Source organism: Palaemon carinicauda, chromosome 1 (genome assembly GCF_036898095.1).
Source record: "Palaemon carinicauda isolate YSFRI2023 chromosome 1, ASM3689809v2, whole genome shotgun sequence".
NCBI classification, from domain to species: Eukaryota; Metazoa; Arthropoda; class Malacostraca; order Decapoda; family Palaemonidae; genus Palaemon; species Palaemon carinicauda.
The window spans coordinates 155,032,045-155,049,167 of NC_090725.1; the positions used below are offsets into that span (position 1 = coordinate 155,032,045).

Consider the following 17,123-nt stretch of genomic DNA (forward strand, 5'->3'; position numbering starts at 1 on the left):
TTTATGAATACTACCTGGCAGTTATATATATATTTTAAAGCCCACCCACCTCCCCTCGGGAGACAGGTCGGGCAAAGATGATCTGAGGAACAGAAAACGGGAATGATTCCAGGTACCACCCTGTAAGGGTTGTTAACCACCTAACTGCACAACCACCACAAGGCGGTTGCCGCGATTTTCGAAAAAATTCTGCCGAAAGTCAGAGACTTAAGCTATATATATATAACTGCCAGGTAAGTATTCGTAAAACTTTGTTTTATCATAAAAACTCCATATCTACGAATTTGTCATTTTATCTCGTGGCACAGCCATCAGTGTTACCAACCGCTGGACAGAAGAGGAGGTAGCAAGGTTGCCAATGTAAGAAAAATTTGGGCAGGTTATTTGGATTAAGGGCTAGGTAATTTATCCAGGTAAGTATTATTGATATTAATTTTATTATGAAAATTCAATATTTGAGTCTTTTAAGTTACTCTCCTCACTATAACCACTCCTTGTAGTCCCAGGTCTAAAGGCAAAAGTGCTAGTTTCTCCAACTGACAAGTTGGTAGTTATAGCTACCTCATTAGCAATTCAATGGCTGTGGCAGCTTGAGCTGAAGTCATAACCATATTATAGGGCTCTGGTTTGTAAAGGTATAAAAAATGTAAATATATAAAATTTGTGATGTTTGATGACTGTGACCCAACATTCCTATGAGTCTTTAGACACAAGAAAATAGAAATTGCCTTTGGCAACCACGTTGCCATCAATTAACTTTGTTTGTTACTGAGTTGCAATGACTTTACTCAACTCACGCTGAGTGTACAGTACTCCCACATAAAAGATTATAGGTTTTATTTAAAAAAAGAAAAAAAAAACATATATTATACGTGATGTTTGGTATTGACATTCATGGTGTCTTTCTGTTTTGCTTGCTTTCAGAATGGCAGGAGTTTCATCATACAGAACCAGGCAAGGTTTTCCAGAGAGCTGCTGCCACAGTACTACAAACACAATAATATGGCAAGCTTCGTCAGACAACTTAATATGTGTAAGTTTTAGAAGGACTTAAGTATTTTTGTAAGTACTGTATATATTGATTAGATTTTCATTTGACCTAATGAAACTAGATAATACAAAAGCAAATTGTTCTGAAATGCCATTTGTTACGTAACTGGAATACAAACCTACGCTATTTATTTAGGAGTATTACTTTTGGCGAAGCTGAAACGACGAGCCATTAAAATTTAGCGAGGGTTAACTACCCATACCGCTCATACACCTGTGATTTAGCTCACTTTACTTTTGGCTTGGATGGAGACCAAATGTTACCACTCTTCCTCCTCGCTTTAATTTTTGTCTTTTAACTTACTTTTTCTTATCTATATATATATATATATATATATATATATATATATATATATATATATATATATATATGTATATATATATATATATATATATATATATATATGTATATATGTATATATATATATATATATATATATATATATATATATATATATATATATATATATATATATATTTATGACCATATATATATATATATATACACACACACACACACACACATATATATATATATATATATATATATATATATATATATATATATATATATATGTATATATATACTGTATATATATATATATCGTATATATACGTTTATATATACAGTCAGTGCGGATCGGTCTGTCCGGGCAGCATCCGCTGTGCATTCATTTTGGTCCCCCCCCCATATCTACACTAATACACAATATAAATCAATAAAAATTTAATTGAACACTCACCAATATCCCTGCTACTTGTCTATAGGGTAGCCTTTCCTCTTCTTGACCTCCAAAAGTCGTTGAGGAACGCTATCTGCTAAATTCTGAAGAAATTCTGCAGGTATTTCAGCCCACACCTTATGGAGCGCCTCTTCGAGAAGTGTCACGTTTTTCGTCACTTCTTTACGAAGGCGGGCTTTAACTATCGCCCAAAGGTTCTCAATGGGCGAAATATCAGGACTTTGATCTGGCCAATCAGGAATATAGTTCACTTCGCTATTTTCCAGCCACTTCTTCACTTTTTTAGCCGTATGGCAAGGGGCACCGTCCTGCTGAAAAATTTCAGCTCCTGTAGCTGCAAAACAATCCGCTAAATTGTCTTTCAAAATGTTCAAATAGCGGTCAGCATTAACCGTTATGCCTTTAGGCAAAACAACAAGGCTTGGGGCACCACCGTAGGCAAACGAACCCCAGACCATAAGCGATGCTGGGTGCTTAACTGTCTTGGCCATGAGATTAGGCTTAAGAGGATCTGACCCCTTTCGCCTCCACACTTTTTTCCCGGTCGTCTCACTCACACAAAAGGTCGCTTCGTCACTCCACAAGACACTTTGCCACTGCTCCAAGGTCCAATCCTTGTATGTCTTGGCAAAAGCAACCCTCCTCTTCCTTTGTTTCTCAGTTAAAGCGCGCTTCTTTCTCGCGATCACTTTCTCGTAGTTGAGGTGCTTCGACAGGTTTTCCTGAATCCTACGAACACTGACGTCGCTCAACAATTTAGGGTTCTGTTCTTTCAGTTGCTTAGCCGTTAATGTTGGATTTTCTTCTAGGCTTCGCTTTAAAATAACCAAAGTACGATCAGGAATCTTCCCGGGGGGGGGGGGGGGGGGGAACCAGCCTGGGAGTGAGAAGGGATCTCGTTGCTACCCCCTGCCTTGAACTTGGCCACCAAACGCCTCACTGTTCTCTCGTTCACGCCAGTATTCTTCACTATTTCCTTTGTTTGCAGACCTAAATTATGACAGGTTATCACTCTAACAATGTCATCGTGACTTGTACGGGGTCTAGACATCACTGGGGGGGGTTTGATAGACAAAAATGCCACGCAAACTCACAAAAGAACGATTGCAACTCGGCCCTCTCAACCTGACACAACCTCACTCCACAACTTCAGGAAACACACTGACTAGCTTCCACCTACGCAGATATGTAGATGCCAACTTGTATAAAAAGATGCCAATTAGTCAATTTGTCCCAGTCGATTTTTTCCCCGATAAACCCCATGCCTCCGATTTACGTGGAACGCTGTGTCCGGCCCACTACCCGGACACAGCGATCCGCGCTGACTGTATATGTGTATATGCACATACATATACATGCATAAATAAATATATTTTTATGAATACTGTAGAACTTACCTGGCAGTTATAAATATATATATATATATATATATATATATAGCTATAAGTCTGACTTTCGGCAGAATTTTTCAAAATTTGCGGCAACCGCCTTGTGGTGTTTGTGCGGTTAGGTGGTTAACAACCCTTACAGGGTGGTACTAGGAATCATTCCCATTTTCTGTTCTTCAGATCATCTCTGCCGGCCGGATCGACAACACGTTGGTCCGTCATTAGACTTTTTTTCTTCGCTTTCCCTGTATCGCTGTACCAGTCTGCTATTTGGTGAAGTACACTGATTTGGGGATTTGGCAATCGTGTTTTGTTATTTCTGTGTTTTTTGCTTTTGTTCATTATGAGTGATAAACTTCATTTCCGTATTTGTGCGAATGAGGAATGCAAGGTGAGGTTGCCGTAAATATCGGTAGACCCTCACACCCTGTGTTTGGGTTGTAGGGAATTTTGAATGTGCGCTTAATAACAGGTGCGAAGAATGTAAGAGTTTGAATGGAAAGGATTGGTTGGCTATGAAGTGCTATGTGCGTAAACTAGAGCTTGATAGAGTTAGGAGAGCTTCTAGGTCTAAATCTAAGCATGTTAGCGAGCTTAGTGTTGATTTGTCCTTTGAACCTGTAATTAATTCCTCTTTGGAAGTTGATCCTTCCCCTGAGATAGCAACTCCTGCCCCTTCTACAGGATCTGTATCTGCGGATAACCCTCGGTACGCCAGGATGGCTGCCGAGTTGAAGGCCATTAACCCTTTTACCCCCAGGCTCTTTGGAAATTTCCAACCCTTAACCCCCAGGGGGTTATTTTTTTCCCAGCACATTTTGCAGTATATTTTTTTTTAAATTGCTCTAACAGCCTTAATTTTTGTCATAGAGAGGTCAGGTTGGTCTCATTCTCTTGGAAAATGCCTGAATTTTTTCAAAAAATTATCAAAAATAGGAAAAAAAAAATTTTTATAGCATTTTTTTGCAAGGACGTACCGGTACGTCCATGGGGGTAAAGGGATGGGTTTTGTGAAACGTACCAGTACGTCCTTTGGGGGTAAAAGGGGGTAAAGAACAACTTGCGGCCTTTAAAGGTAAGCCCAGTGAAAGTGATTTCAGTGCTTGTGAAAGTGCAGTGGAGGTGGCGGCTGACCGAACCTGTCATTACCCTAGGTCTAGACCTCTACCATGCTCCCAGGACCAAGGGAGAAGGTACGTCGACAACCGAAAGGGGGTGAGAGGTATGTACCCTCGGTCAGCCGTCTCCTCAGACAGTCCTGTTGCCAATTCCCAGGCTGCTCTTGACCACCACGAAAAAGGCGTGTCGGACATGATTATTTCTTCTTCGAATCCCTCTCCCAGACGCAAATGGAAGTTTGAGGCGTCAAGACTATGAAGAGGAGGTGAAATCGCTCTCCCGTTTCTAGTAGCTATGAACCTTGCCCTTCAGAGGACGATTTAGACTCCGTGCCTGTGAAGAGGATGAAGTCTAGGTCCGCAAGTCGATATAGGGCGGCCTTCTCCTTCTGCGAGCGTTATTCGTCAGCCCTCTCCTCCGGGACCGCAAGACCCAGCAGAAGTAGCTAAGTCTTTCATGTCTGCCATGCATGAACAACTTTTTTCGTTGATTAAAGCGTTTAGCCACCCTCACGCCCTGTCCGACAGACGTAAAAACGACTCTTTGCCAAGCAAGAAGTTAGCTTCTAAGAGGGAACGGAGTTCCTCTCATAAGGAACCCTTGCGCGCTTCTTTGAAGACACGACACCGCTCTGCTTCCTCTTCTGCTTGGCACCAGGACGATTCCGCCTCTCGCTCTCGGCGCCAGGACGATACCGCCTCTCTCTTTCGACGCCAGGACGATGCCAGCATGCTTCCTCAGGACGAAGCTTCCTCTCGTCGCTAGGACGATACCGCCTCACGTTCTCAACGCCAGGACGATACCGCCTCTCTCTCTCGACGCCAGGACGATGCCAGCATGCTTCCTCAGGACGAAGCTTCCTCTCGTCGCCAGGACGATACCGCATCTCGTTCTCGACGCCAGGACGATACCGCCTCTCGTTCTCGACGCCAGGACGATACCGCCTATTGTTCTCGACGCCAGGACGATACCGCCTCTCGTTCTCGTCGCCAGGATGATACCGCCTCTTGCTCTCGACGCCAGGACGATACCGCCTCTCGTTCGCGATGCCAGGACGACTCTGCCTCTCGCTCTCGGCGCCTGGATGATAGCAGCCTGCTTCCTCAGGACGATACTGCTTCTCGTTTCCAGGACGATAGCAGCTCTCGGCGTAAGAACGCCTCCCCCTCTCACCGTCAGGACGCCTCCCCCTCTCACCGTCAGGACGCTTCCTCCTACTGCACCAAGGACTCTTCTAGCGCTCGGCGCCAGGACGCTTCCTCTTCTCAGCGCCAGGACGACACCTATGCTCGTCGCCAGGACGCAAGCGGTTCTCGGAGTCAGGCTGCTTGCAGCCCTCTACTTCAGGACGAATCCTTCGATATGCCTTTGTCGGATTCTAGGGAACCTTCTTCTCAAATGAAGGATATTTTAGAGGTGGATCAGGATCTCGAAGAGGTCTCTGATGACAAAGGCAAACCTTCTGACGCTGCTGGCAATTACAAAGTTCTCTCTCGCTCCCTCCTTGAACTTTATGAGGAGGAGTTCCAACCTGCTGCTCCGCGATCTCCTCAATCTCAATTTAGCAGGAAGAAGGCCAAGAGACAGTCGGCCTTCATCAAGATGAAACTTTCCATTTCTGCTAGGAAGGAGCTTGCGAAGATTGATGATTGGATGAAGGAACGGAGGCAAGCGGTTAAGACTTCCTTCTCGTCTTGCTTTGAAGGTTGGGATGTGGTATGAGACTGGGGAACCTCTGGGTCTGGGAGTTCCTGCCTCCTCTAAGGGTGACTTCTCTGGCATCGTGGATTCGGCTAGAAGGCATGCTCTCAACTCGGCCAAGGTTATGTGGTCGATGTCGGAGCTGGACCACCTCATCAAAGGCATTTTTAGAGCCTTTGAAGTGTTTAGCTTTTTGGACTGGTCGCTAGGGGCTCTAGCCAGGAAGACTGAGCAGATGGAAGGAACTCAAGATCTCACCAGTATTACGTCCTGTATGGACAAAGCCCTTAGAGATGGGGCTAATAAGTTGGCTTTGCTGTTTTCAGCAGTAATCTTGAAGAAGTGGGCTCTGCTTTGCTCTTTTGCTTCGAGATCTGTAACCGTTGCACAGAAGTTTGAGCTTCTTTACGCCCCCCTGTCGCAACACCTTTTTCCTGAGGCCCTTGTGAGAGACATTACTCTTTCTCTGCCCCAAAAGGCCACCCAAGACCTTTTATCATGCTCAGATCGTAAGCCCTTGACAGCCGCTCCTTCGACTTCGAAGCGGGAGGAGAAGAAATTCCAGCAGCCCTTTCGAGGCAGGACCACTTCAAGACCTGACTTTAGAGGAAGAAGGCAAGAGTCAGGAGCAAGATCGAAAAGAGGTTCGTTCAGAGCTTGCTTCAAAAAGTGAAATACAACTCCTCCAGACAATAGGCGCAAGACTGTCACGTTTTTGGCAGTTTTGGAAGAGAAGAGGGGCGGGCACCTGGTCCCTCTCAGTCATCAAGGAAGGATACAAGATCCCCCTTCTGAAGAAGCCTCCTCTCTCAGATACTCCGCTAGCCTTAGTAGCTCAGTACACAGATCCGGGGAAACAAAAGGCTCTCCTGGATCTAGTCGACCAAATGCTGGACAAGGGAGTGATAGAATCGGTTCGGGACCTATCCTCCCCAGGCTTTTACAATCGCCCGTTTCTAGTGCCCAAGAACTCGGGTGGATGGAGACCCTTCCTGGATGTCAGCTCTCTGAACGTCTTCGTGGAGAAGACGAAGTTCTCCATGGAGACGACTCAGTCTGTGCTGGCTCAGTATGTCCAGGGGACTGGATGATGTCCCTCGATTTGCAGGACGCGTATTTTCACGTCCCCATCCATCCGACTTCAAGGAAGTACCTGAGATTTGTAATCCAGGGCAAGTGCTTCCAGTTCAGAGCACTTTGCTTCGGTCTCAGCACGGCTCCTCAAGTCTTCACCAGGATAATGGTGAATGTGGCAGGCTGGCTGCATCAAGAGGGGATAAGGGTATCTTTTTATCTGGACGATTGGCTGATTCGTTCACGATCGAAGGAGAAATGTCTGGAGGATCTACGAAAGACTTTTATGATGGCTCAAGATCTAGGCCTGGTCATCAACAGGGAGAAGTCTCAGACCAACCCGAATCAGACTATTCTCTATTTGGGGATAGTTCTGAATTCAGTTCTTTTTCGGGCTTCTCCCTCTCAGGAAAGACAGAGCAAGTGTCTCGAGAAGGTCCGAAGTTTCCTGGACAAGAAGAGGTGCTCTGCAAAGGAGTGGATAAGTTTGCTGGGAACTCTCTCCTCTCTCGAGCAGTTTGTCTCTCTGGGGAGACTCCATCTAAGGCCTCTACAGCACTTTCTTTCGAAGATGTGGAACAGAAAGACTCGGGAAGACTCCTTTTCCTTCCCTATTCCAGCAGAGGTCAAGGATCATCTGAAGTGGTGGCTGAATCCAGCCTTGTTGGGGGAAGGGATCTCCCTGTACAAGAAGAATCCAGACCAAGTGTTGTTTTCACACGCGTCAGAGTCAGGTTGGGGAGCAACGCTAGGAAGCAGGGAGGTCTCTGGCTCTTGGGAAGAAAGTCAGTTGGGATGGCACATCAACAACAAGGAGCTGATGGCCATTCTTCTAGGGCTAAAGGCCTTCAAAGACTCGGTGTCAGGGAAGATTGTGGAGGTCAACTCAGACAACACCACAGCTCTTGCATACATCAGGAAGCAAGGGGGGACTCACTCTCTGTCTCTGATCGAAACAGCAAGGGAACTCCTTCTTTGGGTGAAGGAGAACAAGGTAGATCTGCTGACGAGATTTGTTCAGGGTCAGAGGAATGTGAGGGCGGACATGCTCAGCAGGAAAGTGCAGGTTCTTCCCACAGAATGGACCCTCAACCAACAGGTCTGTCAAAGTCTCTGGAGGCTGTGGGGGAGACCCCTAATAGATCTCTTCGCCTCCAACTTGAACAAGAGGATCCCAACTATTGCTCCCTAGTTCCGGATGAGGCAATAGCGGTGGACGCCTTTTTGATGGATTGGACGGGGATGGACACATATCCCTTTCCCCGTTAGAGATCATCAGTCTGGTCGTCAGGAAATTCGCTCTCCTCGATTCGGGACGAATGATGCTGGTAGCTCCAATCTGGCCAACGAGAGAATGGTTTACGGAAGTGGTAGACATGTTGATGGACTTCCCAAGAAGCCTTCCTGCAAGTCCAAAGCTGCTCAGACAACCCCACTTCGAGAGGTATCATCGAAACCCCCTCGCTCTCAAACTGACTGCCTTCAGACTATTGAGAAGCTTGTCAGAGCAAGAGGCTTTTCGGCGCAAGCTGCGAAAGCTATCGCCAGAGCGAGGAGGGTCTCTTCACAAAGTCTACCAATCCAAGTGGGAGACTTTTAGGGCTTGGTGCAGGAAGCACAAGGTTTCCTCATCCACTACCTCTGTGAGCCAGATTGCTGATTTTTTATTATATCTCAGGAAGGATGCTAAGCTGGCAGTGTCCACAATCAAAGGATACAGAAGCATGCTCTCTACAGTCTGTCGACATAGAGGCTTAGATTTGTCTCACGTTAGGGACTTGCAAGACCTCGTGAAGTCTTTTGAGTCAAAAAACAGATTCAGTTAAAGCCCCCTTCTTGGAACCTTGATGTGGTTCTTAAATTTCTTTGCACCAAGAAATTTGAACCCATCTCTCATGCTTCTCTTAGAGAGGTTATGAAGAAAACCCTCTTCCTTATGGCCCTAGCCACAGCTATAAGGGTCAGTGAGGTCCATGCAATTGAAAAGCAGGAAGGCTTCAATCAGAATGGAGCTGTTTGTGTCTTGAGAATGGATTTCCTCGCCAAGAACGAGAACCCTTCGAAGTCCTGGCCAAGGACCTTTGAGGTTCCTAACCTAACTAACCTAGTGGGTTAAGAGCAAGAGAGGCTCCTCTGTCCAGTTAGAGCCCTCAAAGCTTATTTGTCTCACACGAAGAATGTGAGAGGCTCTTCTAGCTCCTTGTGGTGCTCGGTGAGGGATCCGCAACAGCCCCTTTCAAAGAACGCTTTGTCTTTTTTCATGAGGGAAGTTATAAGGGAAGCGCACTTCGGTCTTTTAAAAGTGCAGGCTCACGAAGTGAGAGCCATTGCGACTTCGCTTGCTTATTGCAAGAACATGTCGGTCAGACAAATTATGGATGCAACGTTCTGGAGAAGCAACTCTGTGCTCGCCTCTCATTACCTCAGAAGTGAGAGTAGATTATGAGAAATGCTATACCTTGGGCCCATACGTAGCTACGGCTTCTGTATTAGGCAAAGGAGTTACTACCTCCCCTCAACCTTAGTTTTTGTATGCCTGTGTGTGGGTTGGTGTTTTTAATGGTTGTCTGAGGACTTCGACTTGTGGTACAGTCACCTCAGTCTAGATAGATAATTGATATCTATTCTGCAAAGGTTAGGTGGTTGGTTTTTGTAAGGTTGCAGTTTTCAATATAAGGGTAGTAGGTAGTCTTGAATTCTAGTCAGATTGTTGGTCTCACCCAGTTGACAGACTCAATTGAATGGTTTCAGCATGGGAGGTCCCATCCTGGCTGACACTCCTAAGGGAAAGTGACTCAAGAGGCAGGAACCTTTGAAGGCAGCTACCTTAGCAGGTAAGGAATCAAGGTGTTTTTTATCCTACAACTTTTTGTTGTTTCCCCAACGATGTTTACTGTCTATCACCCTCCTCCAAGTGTGTAAATCAGCTATATGTATATAACTGCCAGGTAAGTTCTATTCATAAAAATGGAGTTTTTATGATAAAACAAAGTTTTTTGAATACTTACCTGGCAGTTATATATATATTCTAAGGCCCACCCACCTCCCCTCAGGAGACAGGTCGGACATAGATGATCTGAAGAACAGAAAACGGGAATGATTCCTAGTACCACCCTGTGAGGGTTGTTAACCACCTAACTGCACAACCACCACAAGGCGGTTGCCGCGATTTTTGAAAAATTCTGCCGAAAGTCAGAGACTTATAGCTATACAGTATATATATAACTGCTAGGTAAGTATTCATAAAACTTTGTTTTATCATAATAACTCCATATTTATGAATATGTATATATTTATGAATATATATATATATATATATATATATATATATATATATATATATATATATATATATATATATATGTATATATATATATAAATATGTATATATATATATATATATATATATATATATATATATATATATATATATATATATATTTTTATTTGTTCCAACACGGTTACTTACCTAGAACTACCTTCTTAGGAGTTACTGGTTAACTCTGCCTAACTGACCAGCTTTTTGTATAGTTTACCCCCCTCTTCCCGTTTTCTACGGGGTCAACCTCTGGCAGTGTGGTACGTGCCCTGAGGCGACCCGGGGTCGGGCAGCGTGCTAGCTCAGGTCGAATCGCCATTAAGTTTCTGGTCGCGACGCGATAAACATCTCGCCGCGCTCTCTCTTACCTTGTGCGATCCTTTGCGCTTACCGCGTGTTACCCACGTGTTTCCATTTCACTTTCCCTTTACATCCTTGTGTCTCTTGCTGTGTTAGCTTCGCGTTATGGAGCATCCTCGTCGTTGCCCTGGGCCTGTGGCTGGGAAGTCTTGCGGGGCTTTCCTTTCCAAGCCTGAGGTTGATCCCCACTCCTTGTGCTCCACGTGTAGGGGGAAAGCATGTTCCCCTACCTCTACGTGCCCGGAGTGTGCTAATTGGACTGAGATCCAGTGGGTGCTCTTTGGGACGAAGAAGAAGAAGGCAGCTAAGAAGTCGCCTAAGGACTCCAGCATATCTTCGCCTGTGGGTTTGCCAGACGCCTCGGCAGACGGTAGCGCCCGTCCTTCTTCCCCTACCCAGCGTAGGGGACGAGGTAAGTCCGTTGCGGGAAAGAGGCCCATTGCCCTTCCCCAAGAGTCTGATATTCCTGTGGGGGAAGTGTCCAGTGTGGGGCAGGCATGTGTGGGGCTTGAGTGTAGTGCGGAAGTGTGGGTAGGAGGCGAGGGCCTGGTGCCCGCAGGTCCCGTCGCCTTGGGAGATCCAATGTGGGGTAGGCCGAGTGCCGACACTTCCCCTGCCTCGTGGCTTGTTTCAGGTGCGTCAACCGCCGGGGGGAGACACGGACTCTTCTTCTTCTTCGTCATCAGAGGACGAGGACAGGAACCTTAGCAAGAGGAAGAGGGAGAAATCCCTCAAGAAGAAGAAGTCTCGTTCCCGCTCGAGGCATGGTAAGAAAAGGTCGAAGTCCTCTAAAAAGAAAGCGAAGAGGAGTAAGTCCAAGGACTGGGTGAATGTCACAGTGCCCCGGAGCGAGCTGTTTAGGTTTTCCACAACCGCGGCCGCTTCCGGGTGGCTCCCTAGAGCCTCGCCTTCTTTGTGTCACCCTCCTATCTTCTCCTTCGGACCAGCAGCCCGGCAAGAGGGCTCGAACCGGGACCCCCGTGTAGTGTTTAACCCGACGGTAGCCTCCGCCCCTTCTTCCCTTAGGAAGTATATGAGGAGTATGAAGGAAGGCTTAGCGTCGACCACGGGCACCTTGGAGGCCTTCCTTAAGCACCAAGGACGCCCGTCGGTCCGCATGGATCCCCCATCCACGGAGCCCCCCGTGGAACAAGGTACTCCCATGACGGATGCCTTCGTCTCCACGGGGCAGCCCATACCACTGGCAGGCTCGGAGGGCGTTGGTACTCCCATGACGGATGCCTTCGTCCCCATGGGGCAGCCCATACCACTGGCAGGCTCGTCGGGCGTTGCTTTTCCCACCGTCACGGAGGAACTGGTGACGGAAGACCTGGTTGAAGGAGGGGAGTGCTCGACTGACGACATCTCCTCCTACCGTAAGGTTTTAGCCCTAATTCGGAGGCATCACCGGTTGGACGAACCCAAGCCCTCGGCTATCCGTACTATCCGGACTGTCCAGGATGATCGATAGTCCGGTACAACAAAAGCCATCTTTGTCTCTCCCTCTCGCTCAAGACGTGAAGTTGGGGATGGAGCAGATTGATGAATACTTAGCAGGACTAGCAGAGGCCCCCAGAAGCCAGAGTTCCTCCAAGCTTCTTCCGGGCCTGAAATCCCAGAAGCGCTTTTACGTTCCCGAAGGGCATCGCGGTGGTCTCCGTGTGGTAGAAGCAGCGGTGACCGCGCTGAACCAGGGAGCCTCGGAAGACAGGGCCTCCACTGCCCCCCGTGTGCTTTTCCCCGTCGGAAGCATCTATTTTGGAGGACTGTTCTACGTGTCCTCCTGGTTAATTGGTGGTCGTGCGCTTTGGTGGGGTTTCAGGCATCCCACGATCTCTCCCTACCATAAAATCAGACCATGCTGAGGGATCTTATTAGCTCTGGGGGCAAGGCCTTTAGGTTTTTATCATCCCAGTCTCTGTCGGTGGCTTCGAACTGGGTCCTGAGGAAAAGGGATACGGTTCTGAGCAAACTGGTGCGGAAGTTGCCGGACAGAGAAGCAAGGAGGCTGAGGAATTCCTCCGTGTGGGGGAATGACATTTTCCCCATCAATTTGGTGGAAAATACTATGGAGAAGGTGAGGAAAGTGAGAGAAACAGATCCTAGGCCCCCCCTATGAGGAAGGCCACGTTTAGGAGAGCCCCAATGGACGTCCCTCACCCCTCACAGGCCACACCCTTGCTGCCCCGAAGAGAACTTCCTTCAGCCCCTTGGCTTCAAGCCTCGCAGCAGCCCACCCGTAGGGCCACCGCAGGCCCTCAGTCAGCCTACAGACCCTCCTACGGTAACGCTAGGAGAGGTAGATCTGGCCGCTCCTCCAGAAGAAGGTAGGAAGAGAGGCCCCCTACTCCCTCAGGAGCCCCTAGTAGGGGGATGCCTCAGACACTTTTGGCAAGCATGGCGGGATCTCGGTGCGGATCCCTGGACGGTGACGGTCCTGAAGGAGGGCTACAGACTCCCTTTCCTAGAAGAACCTCCCCCTCTCATCCCAGAGGGCCGAGTGGCTGGTTCCAAAGGACCCCTCGAAGAGGTCGGCGCTACAAGAGGAAGTAGCGTCCATGATCGACAATGGAGCTTTGGAGACAGTAGAGAACCCCGGCCCGGGTTTCTTCAGCAGGCTCTTCCTTGTGGAGAAATCGACAGGAGGGTGGAGGCCAGTCATAGATCTCTCAGCCCTCAACAAGTTCGTCTCAAAGACGGACTTCAAGATGGATATCCCCAAGACAATGATCGCAGCCTTGAGGGAGGGGGATTTCCTCATATCTCTCGACCTCAAGGATGCCTATTTTCAAATCCCCGTGCACCCCTCCAGCAGAAAGTTCCTCAGAATCAAGTGGGAGTCCAGTGTCCTGCAGTTCAAAACCCTGTGCTTCGGCCTCTCGACGGCCCCACAAGTGTTCACGAGAGTGTTCGCTGCGATCTCGGCATGGGCACACGAGAAAGGCATACGTCTGCTCAGGTACCTGGACGACTGGTTGCTTCTTTCTGCCTCAAGGGAACAACTGGAGGAGCAAGGCGTTATTTTGCTCGACCTCTGCAAGGTGTTAGGAATCACTGTCAACCTAGGGAAGTCCCAACTAGTCCCCAGCACCAGGATGACTTACTTGGGGATGGTCCTGGACACCCAGTTAGTAAGGGCCTTCCCCTCAGAGGAGAGGTTAGCCAACCTAGAACGTATCCTTCAACCCTTCCTGACGGGACAACTCAGGAGGGCCAAGTACTGGCAGAAGTTACTGGGTCATCTGGTTTCGCTGGAAAAATTAGTACCGCAAGGGAGACTCAGGCTCCGCCCGGTACAGTGGAATCTGAAGGAGTCGTGGACCCAAGGCAAGGAACCCCACAAAATAGTTCCAGTCCTCCCGAAGACGAGAGAGACCCTTCTTTAGTGGAACATCAGGTCGAACACAGAGAAGGGAATGCCCTTCGCCTCCGACCCCCCGGAGATGCTGTTGTTCACGGACGCATCGAAGGAGGGTTGGGGAGCACACCTGCTAGGAAAATCGACAAAAAGGCAGTGGTTCAGCGAGGAGGCGTCTCTCCATATAAACATCCTGGAGATGATAGCGGTTCTGAGGGCGTGTCGACAGTTCATACACTTCCTGCGAGGGAACACTGTGACGTTAATGTGCGACAACGCCACAGTAGTGGCGTATGTAAAGAAACAGGGAGGCATGAAGTTAAAGGTCCTCTGCGCCCTAGCCACGGAACTGTTAGAGTGGGCTACAGAAGAAGGGATAGAACTGACGGCAAGGTTCATTCCAGGAAAGAGGAACGTGCTGGCCGACGGCCTCAGCAGGACGGGTCAAGTGATAGGTTCGGAGGGGACCCTACACCCGGAGGTAGCTCGAGCAGTCATCCTACTGTGGGGCTCCCCAGTGATAGACTTATTCGCCACACGTCTGAATGCCCAACTCCCCGTGTTCTGTTCTCCAATCCCAGACCCGTCAGCAGCGTTCGAGGACGCCTTCCAACATCCCTGGGACGGTCTCGATGTGTACGCCTTCCCTCCCTTCAGTTTGATCAGGCAAGTGTTGAACAGAGTGAGAGTGTCGTCCAACCTGTCGATGACTTTAGTAGCGCCCTGGTGGCCGGAGAGGGACTGGTTCGCAGACCTAAAGGAATTAGCTCTTCGTCCTCCTTGGCCGCTTCCGGACAGGCCAGACCTCCTGCGTCAACCTCACTTTGACAGGTGGCACGAAAACCCTCGATCCCTCCGCCTTCACGCGTGGAGGTTATCGAGAAGCTCCTGAAGAAAGAAGGATACTCATCGAGAACTGCGGCAAGGATGTCGGGTTATCTACGGCGTTCCTCAGCGGTAGTCTACCAGGCAAAGTGGGCAGTCTTCCTGAAGTGGTGTGCATCCAAAAACATCAGGCCCTTAGGGGCGTCGATCCAGGACATTGCAGACTTTCTGGTGTACCTGAGAGACGACGTGGGTTCGTCCATCCCGGCCATAAAAGGAGTTCGAGCAGCCCTAGGTCAAGTCTTCCTCCTTAGGGGCATTGACTTGGGAGCCTCAAGGCACATCTCTATGCTCATCCGCAGTTTTGAGCAATCATGTCCCCCCCCAGTAGGTACGGGTTCCGCAGTGGGACCTAGCCAGAGTTCTCAAAGTTCTGTCAGAGCTGCCCTTCGAACCTCTAAGGGACGTACTAGACAGAGAACTCATCCTTAAAACAGCTTTTCTTTTAGCCCTGGCCTCGGCGAAGAGAGTTAGCGAGTTACACGGCCTCTCTTACGAGGTCTCACACTCCAAAGGGTGGAGGGAAATTGTCTTTAGGTTCGTCCCTAGTTTTGTGGCGAAAACGCAGAACCCAGCGCGTTGGGATCCTCGGTTTGAGGGTTTTTCGGTGCCAGCCATCCCTCGATCCGACAACCCGAAGGATCTACTCTTATGTCCCGTGAGAACAGTAAGAAAATACCTGGAGAGGACTGCAAAATACCGCCCTCAGATCAAAAATTTATTCATCTCAACAGGCCGAGTGAAGAAACCGGTCTCGAAGAATTCTATCTCTTTCTGGCTGCGACAGGTTATAAGGAGGGCCTACGAGGCTTCTGGGACTCCTCTCCCAGGAAAACCAAGACCTCATGATATCAGGGCTCTGAGCACCTCTCTGGCTTTCGAGAAAAATATGGCTGTGGGTAAGATCCTGAAGGCTGGGACCTGGTCTAGACAGTCCACCTTCACAGAACACTATCTCAAAGATTGTACGAGAAAATTCTTGGACAAGTTTTCCATTGGCCCAATCGTTTCGGCCCTTCCAGAGATCTAAGGTCATAGCCCCAGGGTAACCGGGGGTGTTAATGCTAAGAGACACTAGTCCTTCCTTAACCTTAACCCCCCCCCCCCTTTTCCTTCCTTCCCCGGATCGAACGGGCCAGGAAGATGTTGAGAAGACCTTAATCACTGAAAGGAACACCCTTCAAGAGGACGTTTATCGGAGTTGGTTTTGAAAAGGTAAGCCATTTAGACACTAAGTGAGTTTTTTGGATAGTTTTCCCCTACTTTTCGTGCAGTTTTCTAGTGGTCGTGGAACCAAGACCTCCTTAGAGGTTCCCTCTCTCACGTGCCTCCCCGTCGAATCCTGATCCCTGCAAGACACTCCCACCTCCTTAAGTGTAAGTATCCTAAGAAGGTAGTTCTAGGTAAGTAACCGTGTTGGAACAAATCACAAATTTTTAAGTAATTTGTATTTTTCCTAACATACTTACCTAGAACTACCTTCGGGTTATGGCCCTCCCATCCTTCCCCGAGAACCTGCAGGATCGAGTAATACCTATTCCAACGAAACTTACTGGCGATTTGACCTGAGCTAGCACGCTGCCCGACCCCGGGTCGCCTCAGGGCACGTACCACACTGCCAGAGGTTGACCCCGTAGAAAACGGGAATAGGGGGGTAAACTATACAAAAAGCTGGTCGGTTAGGTAGAGTTAACCAGTAACTCCTAAGAAGGTAGTTCTAGGTAAGTATGTTAGGAAAAATACAAATTACTTAAGAATTTGTGATATATATATATATATATATATATATATATATATGTATATGTAAATTTGATATATATATATATATATATATACATATATACATACATATATATATATATATACATACATATATACATACATATATATATATTATTGTATATACACATTTATATATATATGTATATATACACTATATATATATATATATATACACACACACAAATGTATGTATATATATATAATATACATACATACGTACATATATATATATATATATATATACACAAATGTATGTATATATATAATATACATACATACGTACATATATATATATATATATATATTATACAGTATATAAATACACACATATATATATGTATATA

The 17,123-nt window shown here is 47.5% G+C and overlaps 1 protein-coding gene across 5 annotated transcripts in view; it reads left to right on the top strand.

The window, feature by feature from the left end:
* The window catches only part of Hsf (Heat shock factor), a 562,710-nt gene that overhangs the window by 69,049 nt on the left and 476,538 nt on the right, over positions 1-17,123 (top strand). For all 5 annotated transcript variants that reach the window (XM_068385887.1, XM_068385865.1, XM_068385876.1 and 2 more), the window contains exon 2: positions 925-1,033. In XM_068385887.1, coding sequence (XP_068241988.1) covers positions 925-1,033 — 109 coding nt within the window. The remainder of the gene's footprint in view (positions 1-924; positions 1,034-17,123) is intronic.